At 37.5% G+C, this 17758-nt stretch overlaps 1 protein-coding gene across 3 annotated transcripts in view; it reads left to right on the top strand.

Annotated features, from left to right (window-relative positions):
• The window catches only part of cacna2d2a (calcium channel, voltage-dependent, alpha 2/delta subunit 2a), a 187078-nt gene that overhangs the window by 41663 nt on the left and 127657 nt on the right, over window positions 1-17758 (top strand). For all 3 annotated transcript variants that reach the window (XM_030133839.1, XM_030133837.1, XM_030133838.1), the window contains exon 3: window positions 12572-12688. In XM_030133839.1, coding sequence (XP_029989699.1) covers window positions 12572-12688 — 117 coding nt within the window. The remainder of the gene's footprint in view (window positions 1-12571; window positions 12689-17758) is intronic.

Here is a 17758-nt window from a genome sequence, read left to right as displayed (position 1 = left end):
CATCATAAATTTGTTTGGAACTAAGATTCAACTCTATGCACAAGGTTGATCACAGTGATAAAATTTAGATTTTTTTTTCCTGTGATATAGACAGTTTATCACGCAGAAGAAATAAATGCTTTTGCAGGTCAATTTAAATAGTAGAAGTTAATACCAAAGTAGTCACAGAATATGTATCCTTCAGCTGCTTCTCAGAGACCAGGACTTCATGATATATTCAAGTGCACCTCAGAAATTGAGAAATCTATTCTTGAACTGCCACAAAGGTTGTTTAAAACTGGAGTTAACTTTTTTTTTTTTTTTTTGTCTTTTTCAAATTTGTTTATAGAAACCTAGAGCCATATGTCTGCCATTCTTTAATTTTCAACAATTGATTGCTAAAATTATAACAATATCCCATCAATACAACAGATCAAGAAGTACTTCTGTGGTCATTTTCATAGTAACCACTCTGAGGGTATGAAAATGTTAACTCTTGTTGATATTATAAAGTTTCTGTTATAAATCTCTTTCCTCAGGCCTCAGTAATCACCAGGACACTGTTGAAACTGTCAGTGCTATCAAATGATATATCATGATAAATATCAGTATTGGTCAATATTGCTGAAATCGACTACAAATCATGAAAATTACTACAAATAAATTCAGCTAATGGACAGTCTTTAACACAGTGTTTTCAACCTTGGGGTCACGACTCCACATGGGGTCGCCTGGAATTCAAATAGGGTCACCTGAAATACCTAGTAATTGATAAAAAAAACAAAGAAAAAAATATTTTTTAATGGTTCAATGTATATTTCCGGCAACACAGTGGCTCAGTGGATAGCACTGGTGCCTCACAGCAAGAAGGTCCTGGGTTCGATTCCAACACCAGTCGACAGGGGTGGGACCTTTCTGTGTGGAGTTTGGATGTTCTCCTTGTGTCTGCATGGGGTCCCTCCGGGTACTCCGGCTTCCTCCCACTGTCCAAAGACATACACTGATAGGTTAATCGGTTATTCTAAATTGCCCATAGGTGTGAATGTGAGAGTGGTTGTTTGTCTCTATATGTCAGCCCTGCGATGAACTGGCGAAATGTCCAGGGTGTACCCCGCCTTCGCCCATAAGTAACTGGGATAGGCTCCAAGCGACCCCCATGACCCTAATGAGGATAAAGCGGGTTCAGATAATGAATGAATGAATGAATATATATTTCATTATAATTAAAACACCATACACTTTTCCTAATAAAAATGAAGTTCAAATAAAATGCAGGATATAATATCTGAGAGGGCATATCTTGATTGACCTGATCATGTGACCACGTGCATTACTATGCTTCAGCCTGCCTGGACACAGTCACAGTCAGAAAACCGGACCGAACAGAGAATGAAAAGATTTCTTCGACTGCCTGGCCCTGCTAAAACATGTCCAAGAGAAACTGAGAAGTAGACACCAAAAAGGTGCATTATATACATTAGATAGCTTAAATGGCATCTAAAATTAACGTATATTTGCAGCATAGTATAGCAAACTATTACATGATCAAAAACAAATTAATTTTAGCAATGTTATGCATGTTAAAATGGGGTCATGAGCCAAAAAAGGTTGGGAACCACTGCTTCAGCATCACTGATAAGTATACAAATCATGATAATTATATAATGCAGTATCTTGTCAAGATTGTATGAATAAATGTGATGAATCTGAATGAATCTGATAATTGTATGTGTACATTTGGTGACATTTGAACAACACTGCTCCTGCAGGTGAATCCGCTTAGAGATTAGACAAGGCTGAGTGTATGCAAAGTCCTGTCTCTGTGGGGTGTTTGTTCACGTGTGTGGCTATGGTTGCTTGAACACAAATAATGTTTTTCTTTGTTCAGACCCGTATGTATCAACAGCAGCTGACAATCCCTCTGATAATATTACTCAAACCAACCACCAGCACCACCCCCCACACCCTACACATGTCATCTTTCTGTTTCCTTCTAATCTCAAACTCTCCTCAAGGGCTCTATGTAAATGTTTGGCCTAGCTTTTGTCTCATGATGAGGACAGATCTGTAACTTCATCTATGTTGGCACTGGCATCTTGTGTGTCTTTTGTGTTGTTTAAGCTTGCACACATATACATATTAGAATCTTTAATGTTTTTAATCATCATTAAAGGTATAATATGTAACATTTCTACTGTTTAAACTTTGCCATCTTCTCCAAAGTATGACTGAGAGAGCAGAGATGGAAGAATGAAAAGAGAGTTTGGCATTAATGAGGAAAAAGTCACGAAACCAAATACTTTATCATTGGTTTATGTTCAAAAGCACAAATAAATATGACAGCACCTTTGCAAAATCCTGCATTAAAGTTTGGAGTGAAAGGAGCCAAAGGACGCTTAATCGTGGCCTCGGTTGTAGGTCAGTGACAGCCATGTAAACGCAGTCGCTAAGTCTTCATCCACATCCATGACTTCATCATAATAAAGACTGAGAGGGATTATTATTGATCATTCTTAAAAGAAAATCTGACATATTTTACCTTTAAAGGAGTGATATTTTTCTTTTCTTTTTTTTTTCTTAAATGGATTTTTGCATTTTAAAACATTTCCCTGTGGTCTACATAAACTGTAAATGCTATGCTTGGGTCTGAATTCTTCTTTAATTAAACTCCACAGGCCCATCTTTAACCCTATTTCTGAGTAATGACACAATTTTGAGCGCTGGGCCTTTAAATGCAAATGAGCTACTTCATGCCCCACCCCCTCCAGGTTGTTGGGTGTGCTTCTCTGTCACGTTCAGCCACTTGCATTTGTTATTACAACCAACAACTGAACATTTTAGGTAATCGGCTCGAAGTTTAGACATATTTTCAACAATTATGGCATACTTCTGAGTCATGTTCGTCGGAAGTCTTGACCTTATATGTGCAAATGTTGTGACATAACTAGTTATCGACGTAACAAATTAAGCAGGAATTAAAACAGGTTGTAGAAATCCACTCGATTTTTGCCAAAACAAGTATAAAGATAGCTTTTCAGCACCTGAAGGGTTCAAATTCAAATATTTATGAACTATTAGGATCCAAATACACAAATAAATGTACCAAAGACTAATAAAAGTGGGTTTAGCAAAATATGACCCCTTTAAATAAATGAAACATAAATAAATTGATGCATGTGATTTTCTGTCCCAACCTTGTTTTTCTACCACCTGCTATCAGTGGACATAAGGGACAAACCTCTGGGTCATTCAGGTTGAACATTACACACATGAGGTGACTTATGTATGTTCTATGACTGGACTCATTGGAAAATCACAACCATGTTTGTTAATGCACGCAAACATTTTAGATTAATGCTGGATTGTTTTGGCTAAACGAAGCCATTTTCAGGACTGTAGAATTAATATGAAGCTGTGAATGGCCCTTCTCATATGTTCTGCAGACAGTAGGTCACTGTCCACTGATGGACCGTACAGACTGTCCCACCACCATTTAGTCCTGTCCTGCTCTCAGTGATCACAGATACTGTGGTTTAATAAACCAAATAAAGCTGTTCTCATCACCATGTTGTAATGTTACTGTTGTCAGACAGTCAAACAAATGACAATTAACAAGGTCATTTGACAAAATAAATACACACACATGGTAATGACCCAAAAAATAGCCCAGTAGTTCTCAATCATTATCAAATTGTGTTTTTCTTGAAATGCTGGTCCCCCAGATACATACTGAGGCTTTGATCATTTTTAATTATTTTCACTTTTTTCACCATCAGTAAACACCACATGGACACAATTAACTTGTTAGGAATTGGATATGACAGTTTTCAGAAAGCTGTCATTTCACAGTTCCCAGGATGCACTTGTCAGCCAAGCCAAGAGCCTGTGTGTGAGTGTCAATTACCTGTTTTTTGACAAAATAACTCACTCACATGATGTACTGCCAAACTCCACGATACGGTCCTGGTGCCTGTCAGTGTGTCATGTGGTATTTAATGTACAGTCAGTACAGTGTGTGTGTCAAAGCAGGTGGCAGATTAACTACACACATTGTGTCATGATGACACAAATGTCTCTTACTCCTCTTCTCCCCAACTGAGGCAGAAAATTCTCCCTGAGTCTATAGAGACTAGATCTCCCACTAGATTCACAGCAGCAGTCAATGTTTCTGTTTTTTTCTCCTTCTGACTGGACTCCTCTGGAGGCTTCCAGTCCTTTTGAATTGTGAGAGGCTACTGGTGTGTTGTGTCTTATCGAGCTCCTCTGAGGGGCTGCTGCTCTCTATGTGTTTTCTGTTATTGAACTCTTCCCGGGGCCCATGGAAGCTGGGTCTGCTCGGCAGAGCCCACTAATATTCCTTAATGATGTGGCATCTGTCTCTGTCAACCTCCACGCAGCAGCAGCCAGACGCAGCCTATTGTGGCTGACTTCACAGAGAGATAAGCAGTCCTCTCTCTTAGACACAGACGGAGGGACAATAACATCCATACTACTGAAGAACATCAGCCCTACCAGCCAGGAAGTCAACAAATAAGTCTTTATACAAAGTGGCAGAGGCAAACAGAAATCTTTTTCATTTGTTATCGCTATTACTGTTTTGACTTTCCTCTGCTGTGTTGATGACAGAACACACTCAAGTCACTTTTGAAAAATCCAAGTTTGGTCTGATATGAGTTGGTACTGAAATTCTTTGGTGCCTGAACAGGTAGTTTTGTGATTCTACTTAAGCTGTGGAGTACGGGGATGGACTAGGGGAACAGTGTACTTGTTTCATGAATATTTGGAAGCAGGCGAGGATGCATACCACTTTTTAACAGTAATTTTCTGGAGTCTCGCCACCCTCTGTCTTCCCATCTGTGTGTTTACAGTGACACTCAGAGCTTGGCACACTGGAACCAGTCATCATGGCTAATGATGAGAATATGAGTGTGTGTGACGTGTATGAAATCACAAGGCATGAATGTGAATTTGCACACATGTACATATGCATGTCACACTGTGTTCAGCTCAGTGTGTTTTTGACTGTCGTGACTGCCAGGGAAAGCATATTGGTTGTGATTGGCATAAGTTACTTCTGTCGTATCCTGTGTGAGCGTTCACAGCAGAAGGTTCAATTGGCCGTCAGTGGTGCTGTGCAGAGCCACCTCTCCTCTTTTCCTGTGAGAATGACAGGCCTACACAGAAAGCTGTCCAGGCATCACAGCCTCCGGCCAACAGCATAACTGCGTAACACTGCTAATTTGCTTCACACTCACGATTTATCATTCCTCTTTACAAAATGGATGGGTACGACAAAAAAAGACTTATCTATTTTAATTTGTATATTTTACTTTGATCATGTTATATACATTTGAAAATAAATAGATGTAGCTGCATAATCCTTCCTAGAGCTGTCATATCTTTTCAACATTATTTGAACAAGAATTCTAGTGTTAAATTGTTGAATTATTACTTTTAGGTAATATTATAAGTAGACTTGTTCCCTAAATTGTGCCTAGACCGATGTTGACTCTAAGTGACTGGTTTTGATAAAGTCCATAAAATCCAAACCATCCTGTCTGGAACTACACGCCTAATAAACATTTCCCAAAAGTGATTTTTCTGAGTAGATTCCATCAGCTGATTTCAGTTCAAGTCATTATCTTTGTATGTTTGTTATGACTATTGTTGTGTGTCCAATCCAGCTGTGACCAGAATCACAATGTGATACATTATGAAATGCAGTATATTAGCTCCACCAGGACAGATTCAGTACAGATATCCAATGTCAGTGTCAACAACCAAATGTCAACATCATTATTAGATCACAAATCATGTTTTTCAGAATGTAAATTAATAATTTAACAATTATAGTCTGACAATGGACAATATAAGATAAAATTAGGTTTTTCAAAATGCCACTTTAAGTCTGAAACAGTAACACTGCATAAACTGGTTTTTATTCAACACCATGACTCAGGGACAGAGGAGGAGATTGAAACCATATTTTACATTTGGTCAGATATGTAAGTGGTACTAGTAATTTCATGTGCCCTCCTTGAGACTGTGGAGACGGCATAGATCCTGTGTGCTGCTGTATTACAGTTTGCAGCTTCTTTGCAGCAGCATCCATATGTAAAGCACTGCCTACTGTGTCTACAACTTCCTGTGCTAACACAATCGGCTTTATAGGCCAAGCATCTGAACATTTACAGAGGTGGAAAAAAATTTTGGGACGCCACCTGCATTTGTGGTGTTTCACATTAAGAATCACTCTTATGTCATTGTACTCTACCTAGTATTGTTCTATTCTGCAAACCCACATGCTCCCTTCTGCACATGCTCTGTTCAATCAAGGTCAAATCTAGATGTTTCAGCAAGTAAAAGGTGCCCTGCCACTTGTATTTCATTACTTTTGTGGTAATGTCTGAAGGTCTACCACGGACTCTATAACATTTTTTGTGGAAAAAAGCCTTGGTTACCAAGTTTCAAGCTATTCTAACATAGTATAGAAAACCTGCTGGAAGATTCAGCTCGATTTGCGCCAGTTCGCATGAATGTTCAACATGCTAACAACTAGCCAATGAGAGCCTGGTTTTTCAGCATCCTTTACCCTGAGCAACAAGTAGAGAAACTGGCATAAACTGAAAATGAAACTTAATATGCTTTGAACGTCCAACTCCCGGCTTCTGTGCCTCTCTTGTACGTCGGACCTTACACAGAATTTTCACATGTTCTAACCTGTATCCACTGGGCCCCCTCCACCGCTCTATGGGCCCCCAGAAATGTTGGGCCCCGTGAATTTGCCCCTTTATGGTGCCCCAGCTTGCTGTATACAAAAACTGTCACTGAGCTTGACGAATTCTGTGGGCGTGGTCTCACCTGGGCGGGCTCGTGAATAGTAATGAGCTCAGGCATTAACACATCAGACTGACCAGCTTTTCTAATTGACTTGATTTCTCTGCTTATTTCTTTTTAGTGGCAATAGCAGACAGAGGAGGTAGCTGCTCATTTTCAAATTCACTACATAACACAAACACCTATGGACCTATAACATATTTAAAAAAAAAAAAAAATGCAAGTAAAAACGGTTTTGTGTGGCACGGCACCTGTAATGAAACACATCCGGGGCATGACATGTTGAAGCTGTCAAAAGTATAGTTTTGTCTTTTTTTTTTTTCTTGTAAAAATAAACAAACAAACAAATAAATAAATAAATAAAAAGAACAATTTGCATTTGTTTGTGTCTGTCTGATGCTGCCACAACTTTTGAAATGCAAAAAAGATTTTCTGCAAATATTTTATGATATAGTTTGAGATTGTATAAAATTTATGCCAAAGGGAGTCCAAAAGCTTTTTTCCTTTACTGTGCAAGGAATCTGACTCACAACTCCATTTTAATGCCGTATTTAATTGAATTATACCTAATTATTCCTAAATTATGGTTGCTTTAATGATCAGTCAATAACAGATCTTGCTTCTGTTTTCCATAGGGGTGTCACATTATCCATCTGTCCATCTTCATTTGTAGGTTAGGGTTCAGACTGTACTGAGAACATTGTGCTCGTAGGTAAAATGAATGAATTTATTCAAATCCATTAATTAAAAACTCTTCAACTGTACCATACTCACAGTGCGCATTAATGTAGATACTCTTAATAAGGTTTGAAAACAATAACCTTGTGTTTTTGTGGTGTTCATTTTAATTTTTTTTTTTTTTTACAAGTATTATACATAGCCAGCCCAAACCCTGCATATGACAGTCAATAAGCTCCTGTAGCTGCCCCATTACCTGAGTGAGTCAAGCTCTAAAGCCCTCAAATGTAATTTCATGCAGGCCGGTGTGCTTATGGCTCTTCAGCGCTGATGGTCACTCATCTCCAGTCTCTAGCTAAAATAGATTTAAAGCTCCTCAAGCCTGTCGTTGGCAGCATTACCATGTTTTGTAAGTCTGTACATCCACTGCTTCTCCAACCTAATGCTCATTGGCTGAATGCTGAAGCAGGTTGACAGCAAAGCTCAATCTTCCCACAGAATAGACAGGAACCTCATCTGCCTGCTACACGGGTTCATAATGGCCAACCTGTCACAGAGATGAAAACCTACCTATCTCAGCTATCTGTCTTTATTTGTCTCTCTTTGTGTTTTTATTTTGTACAGTATAGTGATGAGGGGATAAAACAGGCTTCCTCTGGCAGATATCCAGAGCTGTTCTCATATAACATAGAAAAACCGATACTAGTAGAGTTTATGTGTCAGCACATAAAATAAAAAAGACACAGGTCACTGGAGGAGAGTACAAACTGTTTCAGTGACTACTGCACAGTTGCATTGGATGTTTCCCTTAATATGATTTTATTTTTTTCTGCAAAGAGTCTTATCAAAAAAAAAAAGAAAAGCTGACCTTACTCCATTTTTAAACAGAAAACATTTTTGTGTCCGTACATAAAACAATATGAGTTGTATTGATCTCCGTCCCATCTTTTGTGTTTTGTTTCTAGGCTCGGGGTGTAGAAGGCAGCATCTGTAATGTCCCTGGGTCTGCCATGAATCTTCCACAGAGAGGCAGGCCCAGAGAGCACTACTGCACATTAAGGGAATGAATATTGATTTAAAAACAAATTTGACATGGTTTTTAAATCGACTTGAAAAATGCATCGCTTAAAAGAGTCAGGGGTTTGTAGTCTGTCAATGGAGCGGAGAAAACTTTGCTCTTGTTTTATGGTTTAATAAGATTCCATTAATGGCTTCTTCCACCTTGAGAAAAAGCCCGCTGAAAAGGTGTGTGTGTGTGCATGTGCTGCCTGTGTGCTTAATGTGTGAGTGTCCTCACGCATGGAAATACTCACGATTATCATGTCTGGTCTGGATGAGGACTACATCGTACAGAATTTAGGGCTAATGCATAGACACACACTCACTGAGTGTGTGTGTGTGTGTGTGTGTGTGTGTGTGTGTGTGTGTGTGTGTGTGTGTAGACTGTTGAATTTCAGACTAATGACTTTTTCAGGATGAGAAAGCAAAGCGCAAAAAAGGAAGAAACAAAACTAAGAGAACTAAGCCACCTGTTTTTTTTTTTTGTTTTTGTTTTTTTGCTGAAAATACATTTAGAAAGATTTTTTTGTTATGTTATGAATATGCAGGTTGGCACACTGCAGATCACTTTCACATTTGACTTTGAGAATTTAAGTGCTGTTTGAGACTAAGCAGATTCGTTTTATCCCTCAGAGACCAGCCACAATAAGACACCAGGCAATCTTGTCAGAGTGCTTGGTTGGCTTGGTCCGAGCGTCTGGGGCCAGGTTTGCCTGCTCACTGGGCCATTGGAAGGAAACTGCCTCTGGCTGCCTGCCCAGCGTTCAGCTCGACAGAGACGGATCATATAGACACCAGTGTTTTCCTTCCCTAATTGATGATATCACAACGTCAGTCCCACAGGCATAATATTTCCTAACAGAGAAAGAAAACTTGCATCTTTAAAAGAAATTGACAATGTGGTTTTTGTAGACATTCCATTTAAAACTTCTTAAATGTGGTGATTTTTTTAATCACTTATAGCTATGAATCTTTTCCTACAAGTAATATAAATTTGGGCACCACCTAACCAAAATTAAGGTAAGATCAACGTGGACAGCATTAAAACTAACTAAGGGACTTTCCCCAGATCTGTCCACATATTCACTGATTTTGCAAGTTTTGTTTGAGAGGAACCCAGAGAACACCCCTGAAAACTATGTCAAAACTCATCTTCTGCAGTTCCTTGAGTGTTCTTGTGGTTTGTTAAAAATATAATACAGAACTTTGCCCAAGTCTAAGGCCTCATGTAGCTATGATGTTTTTACAGGAATATAATGTACACTGTATACTGTATAATGTTGCTCATAAAGTTGGAATAATTCTGTTTTCAGACACATTCCTCTTTTTAATCCTGTTTATACACATTAATAATCACTGTTGGCCTGGTGCTTTGAGTCCCAGTTACACTTTATATATCAAGAATGAATCACATTGTCACGATCATTTCTTCAGAAGAAAAATAATAAAATAATTGAATATGGAATAAAATATTTTCTTCCAACTGAGCAATGCTTTATTCAATATCTGTTTCTCTATCTCAAGGTGGAGATGCAACCAGAAAATGCAGCTTGGGATTGAATATAAAACTCACAAAAAATACAGTATAACTAAATGGCTTCTACAGGTAACTCAGTTTTTAGTGTGACTTCTCTCATACAAAACAAACAAACCCAACCTACACAATAAAAAATATTAAATGTATTGAATGAAACCTGGCGTAAACACCAGAGGATTAGTACAGCATATTGAATGAAGAGGAGAGTTCAAGACATGTTCAGGACAAAGAGAAATATTACTAAATATTGGACACTTTGGTCTTTTTTTTCTCTAATATTTTGTGTTTTAATACTGTTCTCATATTTCCTACATATTTCAGACTGTGAAATGTATGTCATATTTTGCTAAAACAACATTATTTTAGCAAAAATATATAGTTGCAACAATATACAGTTTTAAGTAATTATTAGTGGTGGAATACTTAATTCAAATACATTTGTATAATTTAGTGGGTTTGTAAAGGAGTACTGAGATGTGACTATGCTACAACAAACTGAAAAGGTTGGGAACCACTGATTTATGACATAGTTGGTGTTTGTCCTTGTTATGTCCACAGGTTGGTCTGGGGAAGAGAGGACTAACATAATATTAGGTGGAAAATATGAGACCTGTCAGGATTACCAAACACATCTGAATGAATTCATAAGCTAAATCACACAATAAATGTTAAAAATGACAGTCCCATATGATTAGCAAATAGAAGAGTCTTATTGGAGGTTGGTGGGCTGCTGTGTTCCAGATACTAAATCTATTGTTTTTCCTTTTTTCGGTCGTCTTTTATCATGTTGTTTTGGTCTCTGTATATAAATTTGTCTCAGTAACTGTGCTCATGCTTTGTTATTTGTCTTTATCGGTGACCTCAATCTTGGCTACAAATCTGTGGAGGGACATTTACTTTGTCTTACGATGTGTCAGGAGCACAGTTAAGGTTGTATTAGGTTTGTTTAAACAACTGATGCTGTTGTTTTGTTTCATAGATGGTCTCACGTCTGGACCGTTCCACTGGGCTGGGAATGATTCAGGTCTCATTAAACTAGCTTTGTGTTACGTCTGCTGATTTAATTAGAGCTCACCAGATTTCAGTTTATGAGTTTTGAGCCAAACATCAGCACCAAAGTATTTTTCCACCTGAGAAGTGTTTGAGAGGTCAATATGCACGACTGTTAAACTTGATTGAAAAACTGACAGGCTTTCATTAACAGCGCAGTAGACCGCTGTTAAGGGGGAAAAAAAAAAATATCCTCAGACAAAAAACAGGAATTCAACATCACTGTCAAAAGAACAGCTGACTCCTGCCCTGCTTTTACCTCCCTGCAGGTGTTTAGATGTGATATTCCCTGATTAATCCTTAAAATGTCTTTGTTCCTGTGTATAGCCATGTGACGACTCTAGTTTCAATACTTAACAGCCAGAGAAAGAAGTCAAAGGTTTTTTCTCATTAAAATTTCCTCCTGTTCTCATCACCCAACAAGTAACTTCATACAGCCAGATACACTCTATATATTAACTGTTTTCAATTGCAGTTTTTTCCTGTAGACACAGATTAATTACTCGAGTACATTAAATGAATGATTGATGAAGACGTCTGCACTTAAAAGATGTTAATTGCTTTAATGTATTCAGCAACAGCTGTCTTTTCAGTTTTTTTCTTTCTGTAGAACTACGCAAAAAAAAAAAAAGGTTTAATGGTGTAAAAGTAGGCCTTTCAGTATCTCAGGGCACCAAGATAAGTGGTAATCCTTGGGGTGGGGCTGTGTTGTAGAATACATATCCTATAGAGAGGCCCTGCCGCTGACTCAGCCTTGGCCATTCTTCCAGGGGGAGCAGACTAATCTCCCAAGTACCTTCCTCTGTCAGCAGTCCAAGCATCTGGAGATCTGCCCCTTCTCCCCAAACATCCCAGTCCCTTGTGGCATCCCAGACCCATTTGTTTTACTCTGCTTACGTGGTTGGTTAAGCCTGTATCCGTTTTATGGATCTTACCTGATTTTCTTCCATGTGATACTGTAGGAGGAATGCAGGAACAACTCCACATATTACTTTACTTTCACTTCAACTTGGGGTATTACAGTTGTTAATGGATTTCCTTAAAGTGCACAAGCTATTTGAATGTTACACAAATATTCCAAGTAAGGTGGTTTGTCTTTGTTTTAAAGCAGTGAACATTTTAGAGATACCGGGTGCTCACCCAACAGTGCGGATGTGCTTCAGTTTGCATTTATTTAATTTGATCCCGACTGCCAGGCTGCAGCTGGCTAGTTAAGTGCTTCGCCATTAAGGTTCTGTTCTGTGTTTAATTCAGCTACAACGCCGAGACTTATTGGTGTAATGGCAGGCTGTGTACTGCTTGCTCTACAGTAAATGTTTACCATCGCGCATGCCACCTTGAGAATAAGCAAGTAGCTCCTCTGTGATAGTCTTAATTAAAGTAATGGCTCTGGTAACATGACCCCTGATTCTCTGCGATTTCCATCTGCAGATTTATAATGAGAAGAAGAGCCAGTTTGAAATCAAGAGGAACAACCCCAAGGACTTGGTGGAGAGAGTGGCACGAGACATCTCCAAGCTGCTCAACAGTAAGAGGAAAGCCCTGGAGGTAAGGACATAGTGGCCCATAAAGCATTATAACACCTGTGTGTGAACATGCAACATATTCTCATGGACTGATACCCTTATGTCCAATATGTACTCTGGAGGGTTTCTTGTCAAGTCAAGCTGTTTATACACATTGGAGATACAAGAAAATAGTGGCTTTTCCATTGGACATATGTGCAAAACTTTACTGATATTTACTAAATGTCGAAAAAACAGAAATGCGTAAGGTCGGTTTTTCCATTAAATCATAAATGCAATCATTTCTTTATTTATTATCGTGAGATGACACAAGAAGTCCTTCCATAAACATGGTGATGAACATAAATTTCACATTGGTTTACAGATACATTCATTATTATCATATATTACCCCTCTATCCCGTACTAAATAAAAAAAATGATTTGGTTTCCTGGTGTGTCCACGCATACCGCGCCATGTTTCTTTTAAAACTCTTCTTCACTTGTTGTAACACTATCAATATTAATATCAATATCAGTTTTTTTTGTGTTCATGTGACTCTAGTTGTAGAAAAAGGTCTTTCCATTGCAGTTTTGCGTGATGTACCAATTTTGCTATGCCCAAAAAAACAAATCTTGCCAGTGCAAAAGCTTTTCATCCAAAAACAAGAATTTTGGCAAGGTCACTTCTCCATTAGGCAAATTTTTATGTGCAAGTTATATTTGTGCAATTTGAGGGTCAATGGAAAAGCGACTATTGAGTATTTAACACAACTTAATAAGATGAACCCAGAAGAAATAATGAAAAAAACATTAAAACCATCAGCATGTAGTGTCCTTTATGTGAGGTGTGAACATGTATGTCACCATTAGTCATATCTTATAGATTTCAGTTCGCAGCCTTTCTGTTGTGTTTTACCATTTTTGTTTTTTTCTAAAAACACAAAACTGGATAGTTGTTGGAGATCAGCTGTATTTCTTCAGCTCATTGAAGTCTGTCTGATTAATCTTTAAAACCTAAATCTTTTTCATGCTGAAGATGTAAGGAAAATAACGGTTTTGACTTTTCGTCTGTCTGAAATTGGAGTTATATATTCTGCAAGATAGTTTGAGAAGCAGGGTAATTTCAGAGTTTATCATTTTAATGTCCTGCATTTTAAGATACAATTATTACCACGGCATTACTCAGACAGTTCTGTGATTAGTTAAAAATTGTTTTTCTCACAGTGAGGAACCTCTCGCCCCTCAGAGAAGTAGTGAAAGGGCTGATACAGAGACAGGAATTCAAAGAAGAGTGGAGTGACAAGAAGGGAAATGAGAAAAAAATACATGCAATCAGCTTTTAATTTTTCAAGGCCACAGAGAACGTAAAGGATCATTTATGCTAATCCTGAGAAATTGGGTTGTAAAATCAAAATGTTGCTTTCCTGTGTTTAATGGAGAGTTAAAGTTTAATTTATTGGACCAAGAATTTTTTTGGAATGGGAGTGAAGCATTGTTATTCATCTTTCTTGTTCTTATTTGTAAAACACACAGATATCATGTTTTAATTATTATATTGTCATGGCACACTGTACCAGCTTGTTCATGCAGGTATGTGCATTAAATTGCACATACTTCCTCTACCGCTACCAACACATATATACGATACATTAATATAATAATACTGTAATAATGATATTATAATAATAATAATAATAATAATAATAATAACTCATTTTATTCTAAGGACAAAACACTTTTACACAAAGCATAATAATTGTATATCCACCTATTTTAAGTTTATTTTACCTTGACTTTGGGGATTTTTAGTGTGTGTTTGTATGAGACTCTATTCTATTCTATTCTATTCTATTCTATTCTATTCTATTCTATTCTATTCTATTCTGCAATAGAGATAAGGAGTTTTGTTTTTTAATGTTTATATATTGTTGTGAATCACACAGACACTAGTATTCAGTAGTCAGATGTTTCTAATGGTTTGTGCTGGTTCTTGTCATGGGGTCAGGGGTCACATTAAATACTGACTTTAACCTTTAGAACAAATTTAGTTCAGTTTTTGTGTTATAAAGCTGTACACTTATTTCCTGTATTTTCTTGTTGCATCAGAAGAAAAGCGAATGAGTTACATACATGTATCTACATGTCAACCCTATAAAAACAACACATCTAAAGGTGGCCTAGACCAGTGGTTCTCAACCTTTTTTCAGTGATGTACCCCCTGTGAAATATTTTTTCAGCCAAGTACCCCCTAACCAGCGCAAAGCATTTTTGGTTGAAAAAAAAAGACTTAAAACAGAGTGCTATGCCATCAGTGTCTGATTTATTAAACTTTGGAACTCCATTTGTAGTGGTCTCTCTTGAACTATTTGGAAATAAAAAGATATAACTAAAAAAAGAAAGAAATAATTGACTTAATTATAAATAAAGATTTGTGCACATAAAAATAATTATCAACATAAAGTGTCCTCCTTAGGGATCATAGTAAAGATCTGTTCTCAAAAAGAAATAATTAACTTAATTATAAATAAAGATTTATGCACATAAAAATAATTTTCAACATAAAGTGTCCTCTTTTGATATCATAGTAAAGATCTGTTCTCAAAAAGAAATCATTAACTTAATTTTAAATAAAAGCAGAAACTGCAAAAAAAAAAAAAAAAAATTATCATCTTAAAATATCTATTTAATAATTAAAAAGAAGACTGACGACATTACCAACTGTCAACACTGAATATTGCATTGTTGCACTGAATTGAGTGTTTTTGCATTTAGTGAGACATTTTAATGAGACACTTGGGCTTGTGCTTCGCCGAGGATCTTTGTCATTGTTGGTGGCAGGGAGGCAACTGCTGTGATCAAGCTTTTTATTTTTAAAGGATTTTTGCATGGATGCTACTTTTTAAATATATTTTAAAATCTCACGTACCCCCTGGAGTGCCTTAATGTACCCCCAGGGGTACGCGTACCCCCATTTGAGAACCACTGGCCTAGACTTTTGCACAGCATTGTTTATATAGAGCAGGAGGTTTACATTCATGCTGAGGATGAGACGTCGGTCAAGGTGTGGTTAATTCTGTGAGTTTAAGGTTCAGGGTTGTAAATATCTGCGCTCACATAAGGGGTTGAGTTTAGAATGGCACAGACTATTCCCCCTCTGTTTTTTGGAAAGCAGGAGGCAGTGCCGCGCACCCAAATTTCACCTCAACAGACAAAAAAAAACAACCCCACCCTAACCTCCACAGGCCACACTGTCACCTCACATCCTGTCTGGGAAATTCACTCAGGAGGGAGGAAATGAGGTGAAAAAAGAGAAGGGCTGGAATGAAAATGTCTCCCTGGGGCGTGGAAAAATCAAGAAAATGATGTTCAGAAATTCATAGATTTAAAAATGAGCAGCAAGCGGGAGGGACGGAGCGAGGGGGTAGAGGAGAGGGGAGAGAAAGAGTTTAGGAGACGAAAGAACACAGGAAGAAACGAAGGAGGAGAAAATAGAGTTAAATGACAAAATTGCGAAAAGGAATAAGCAATGCAAAGAAATCAGGAGTCATTATGTCATTATGAAATACAAACCTCAACAAAAACTAGGCAACAAGTTAATAATATGTTTCATTTAGGCAGGTTAAAACTAAAATTCAACACAGTAGAGGAATACATTTATGTGGATTTATTATTCATACGGGGGAAAAGTGAAAGCCATGACTTAATGCAGTCTGTAGATAAGAAGGTCTCAAACTCCGCTCAGCACAGTATTGACAGCGTTTTATATTCCAGCCTGTTTCTACCCCCTGTAATGGTTATTTAGTCCCAAATATTCCCTGCCACACATTAAAAATGAGGAAATATATGTGTGTATGTGCGTGCTCAGGCATGTGTATGCATAGAAGATGAAATTATTCTTCTGCAACCTATTTAAATACTGCTTTGGGTGATTCCTTGTAATTCATGTTTATATTACTAATGAGAAAATACACAGTGACTCTAAATACTCAGTTACTGATATATAGTGTGGAGGCAAACATTTCTCAGTGCTTAGGATTTAGTGGCTTTAGCCTTAATTCATAAATTAGCAACAAATTGAAACATTTTCCTCATGCGCTTGTATTTGTTTACCTGCCCAGACTTATAATGCACATAGCTGGAGTTATTACTGTTAAGAATAAAATACGGTCTATTGCTCGGAACATTTGGTGAGAGAAGCTGAGACACACATTATTTTGCATTGAAATAGTAGTATTGAGATTTATGATATTTCAGAGTAATAATTTCTGTAAATGAAATACAACTTACTTTATAATGCATGTAATGAAATGTAACCAATGCTCCTCTCTAAAAACAGACACACTATAAGCTGACTTAGTTCTTTTTTTTTTTTTTTTTTTTTTTTTTGGTAAAAAGCTTCGGTGTGTATGCCTTTGTCTTAATCTCCCTCACTCCATGTCCCAGTCTCCTCTCCCTTCCTTGCCTCTGGCTTCAGCCATTTTCTCAAACAATGATCTAATTCTATAGTCGGTGCCAAAATGAAAATGTAACACAAACTCCGCTAGGCTGACAGGCTTGCATGCTGCCGGTGGACATTTTATTTAAATCTCTTTGTGAAGTGAGGCAGGTTGAATTGTGATGCAGGGCCGGTGTTTATCAAGCATCTCACAGTGAGAAAACACTACTTAATGGCCTGAAATTCACCAATTTCTGAGTCTGAAAGAGTTAAATCAGCTTCTGCAGCTGAGGTGTCGGCACCCATTTTGGCTCAGACAAAAAAGAAGGTGCTAAGGAGCCTGAAGAACTGTGGGGTTTACAAAACACACCAGGTAAAAATCAAATACACGACAACACAACAAATCTGAGAAACAGCTAGAAAGACGCCATTGATGTACAGCCAACGGAAAGGGAAACGGCTAATGTGAATGAAATTTACTTGCTCTACAACAACAATTTCTTATAGTTTCAGATAATTGGAGTCAAATAACTGCTGATCTACAGTTTTTACTTATATTACTGTAATCTATGCATTAGCAACATTATCTTCATTTATCTTTATTTACTCTAATTTATGCACTTACATTAAAATGGCTGTAATAATGACATGACAGTGATGATTCATTAATAATTAA

This window comes from Sphaeramia orbicularis, chromosome 5 (genome assembly GCF_902148855.1).
Source record: "Sphaeramia orbicularis chromosome 5, fSphaOr1.1, whole genome shotgun sequence".
NCBI classification, from domain to species: domain Eukaryota; kingdom Metazoa; phylum Chordata; class Actinopteri; order Kurtiformes; family Apogonidae; genus Sphaeramia; species Sphaeramia orbicularis.
The sequence above is the reverse complement of the archived record's forward strand: the minus strand, read 5'-3'. Positions and strand labels throughout refer to the sequence as shown.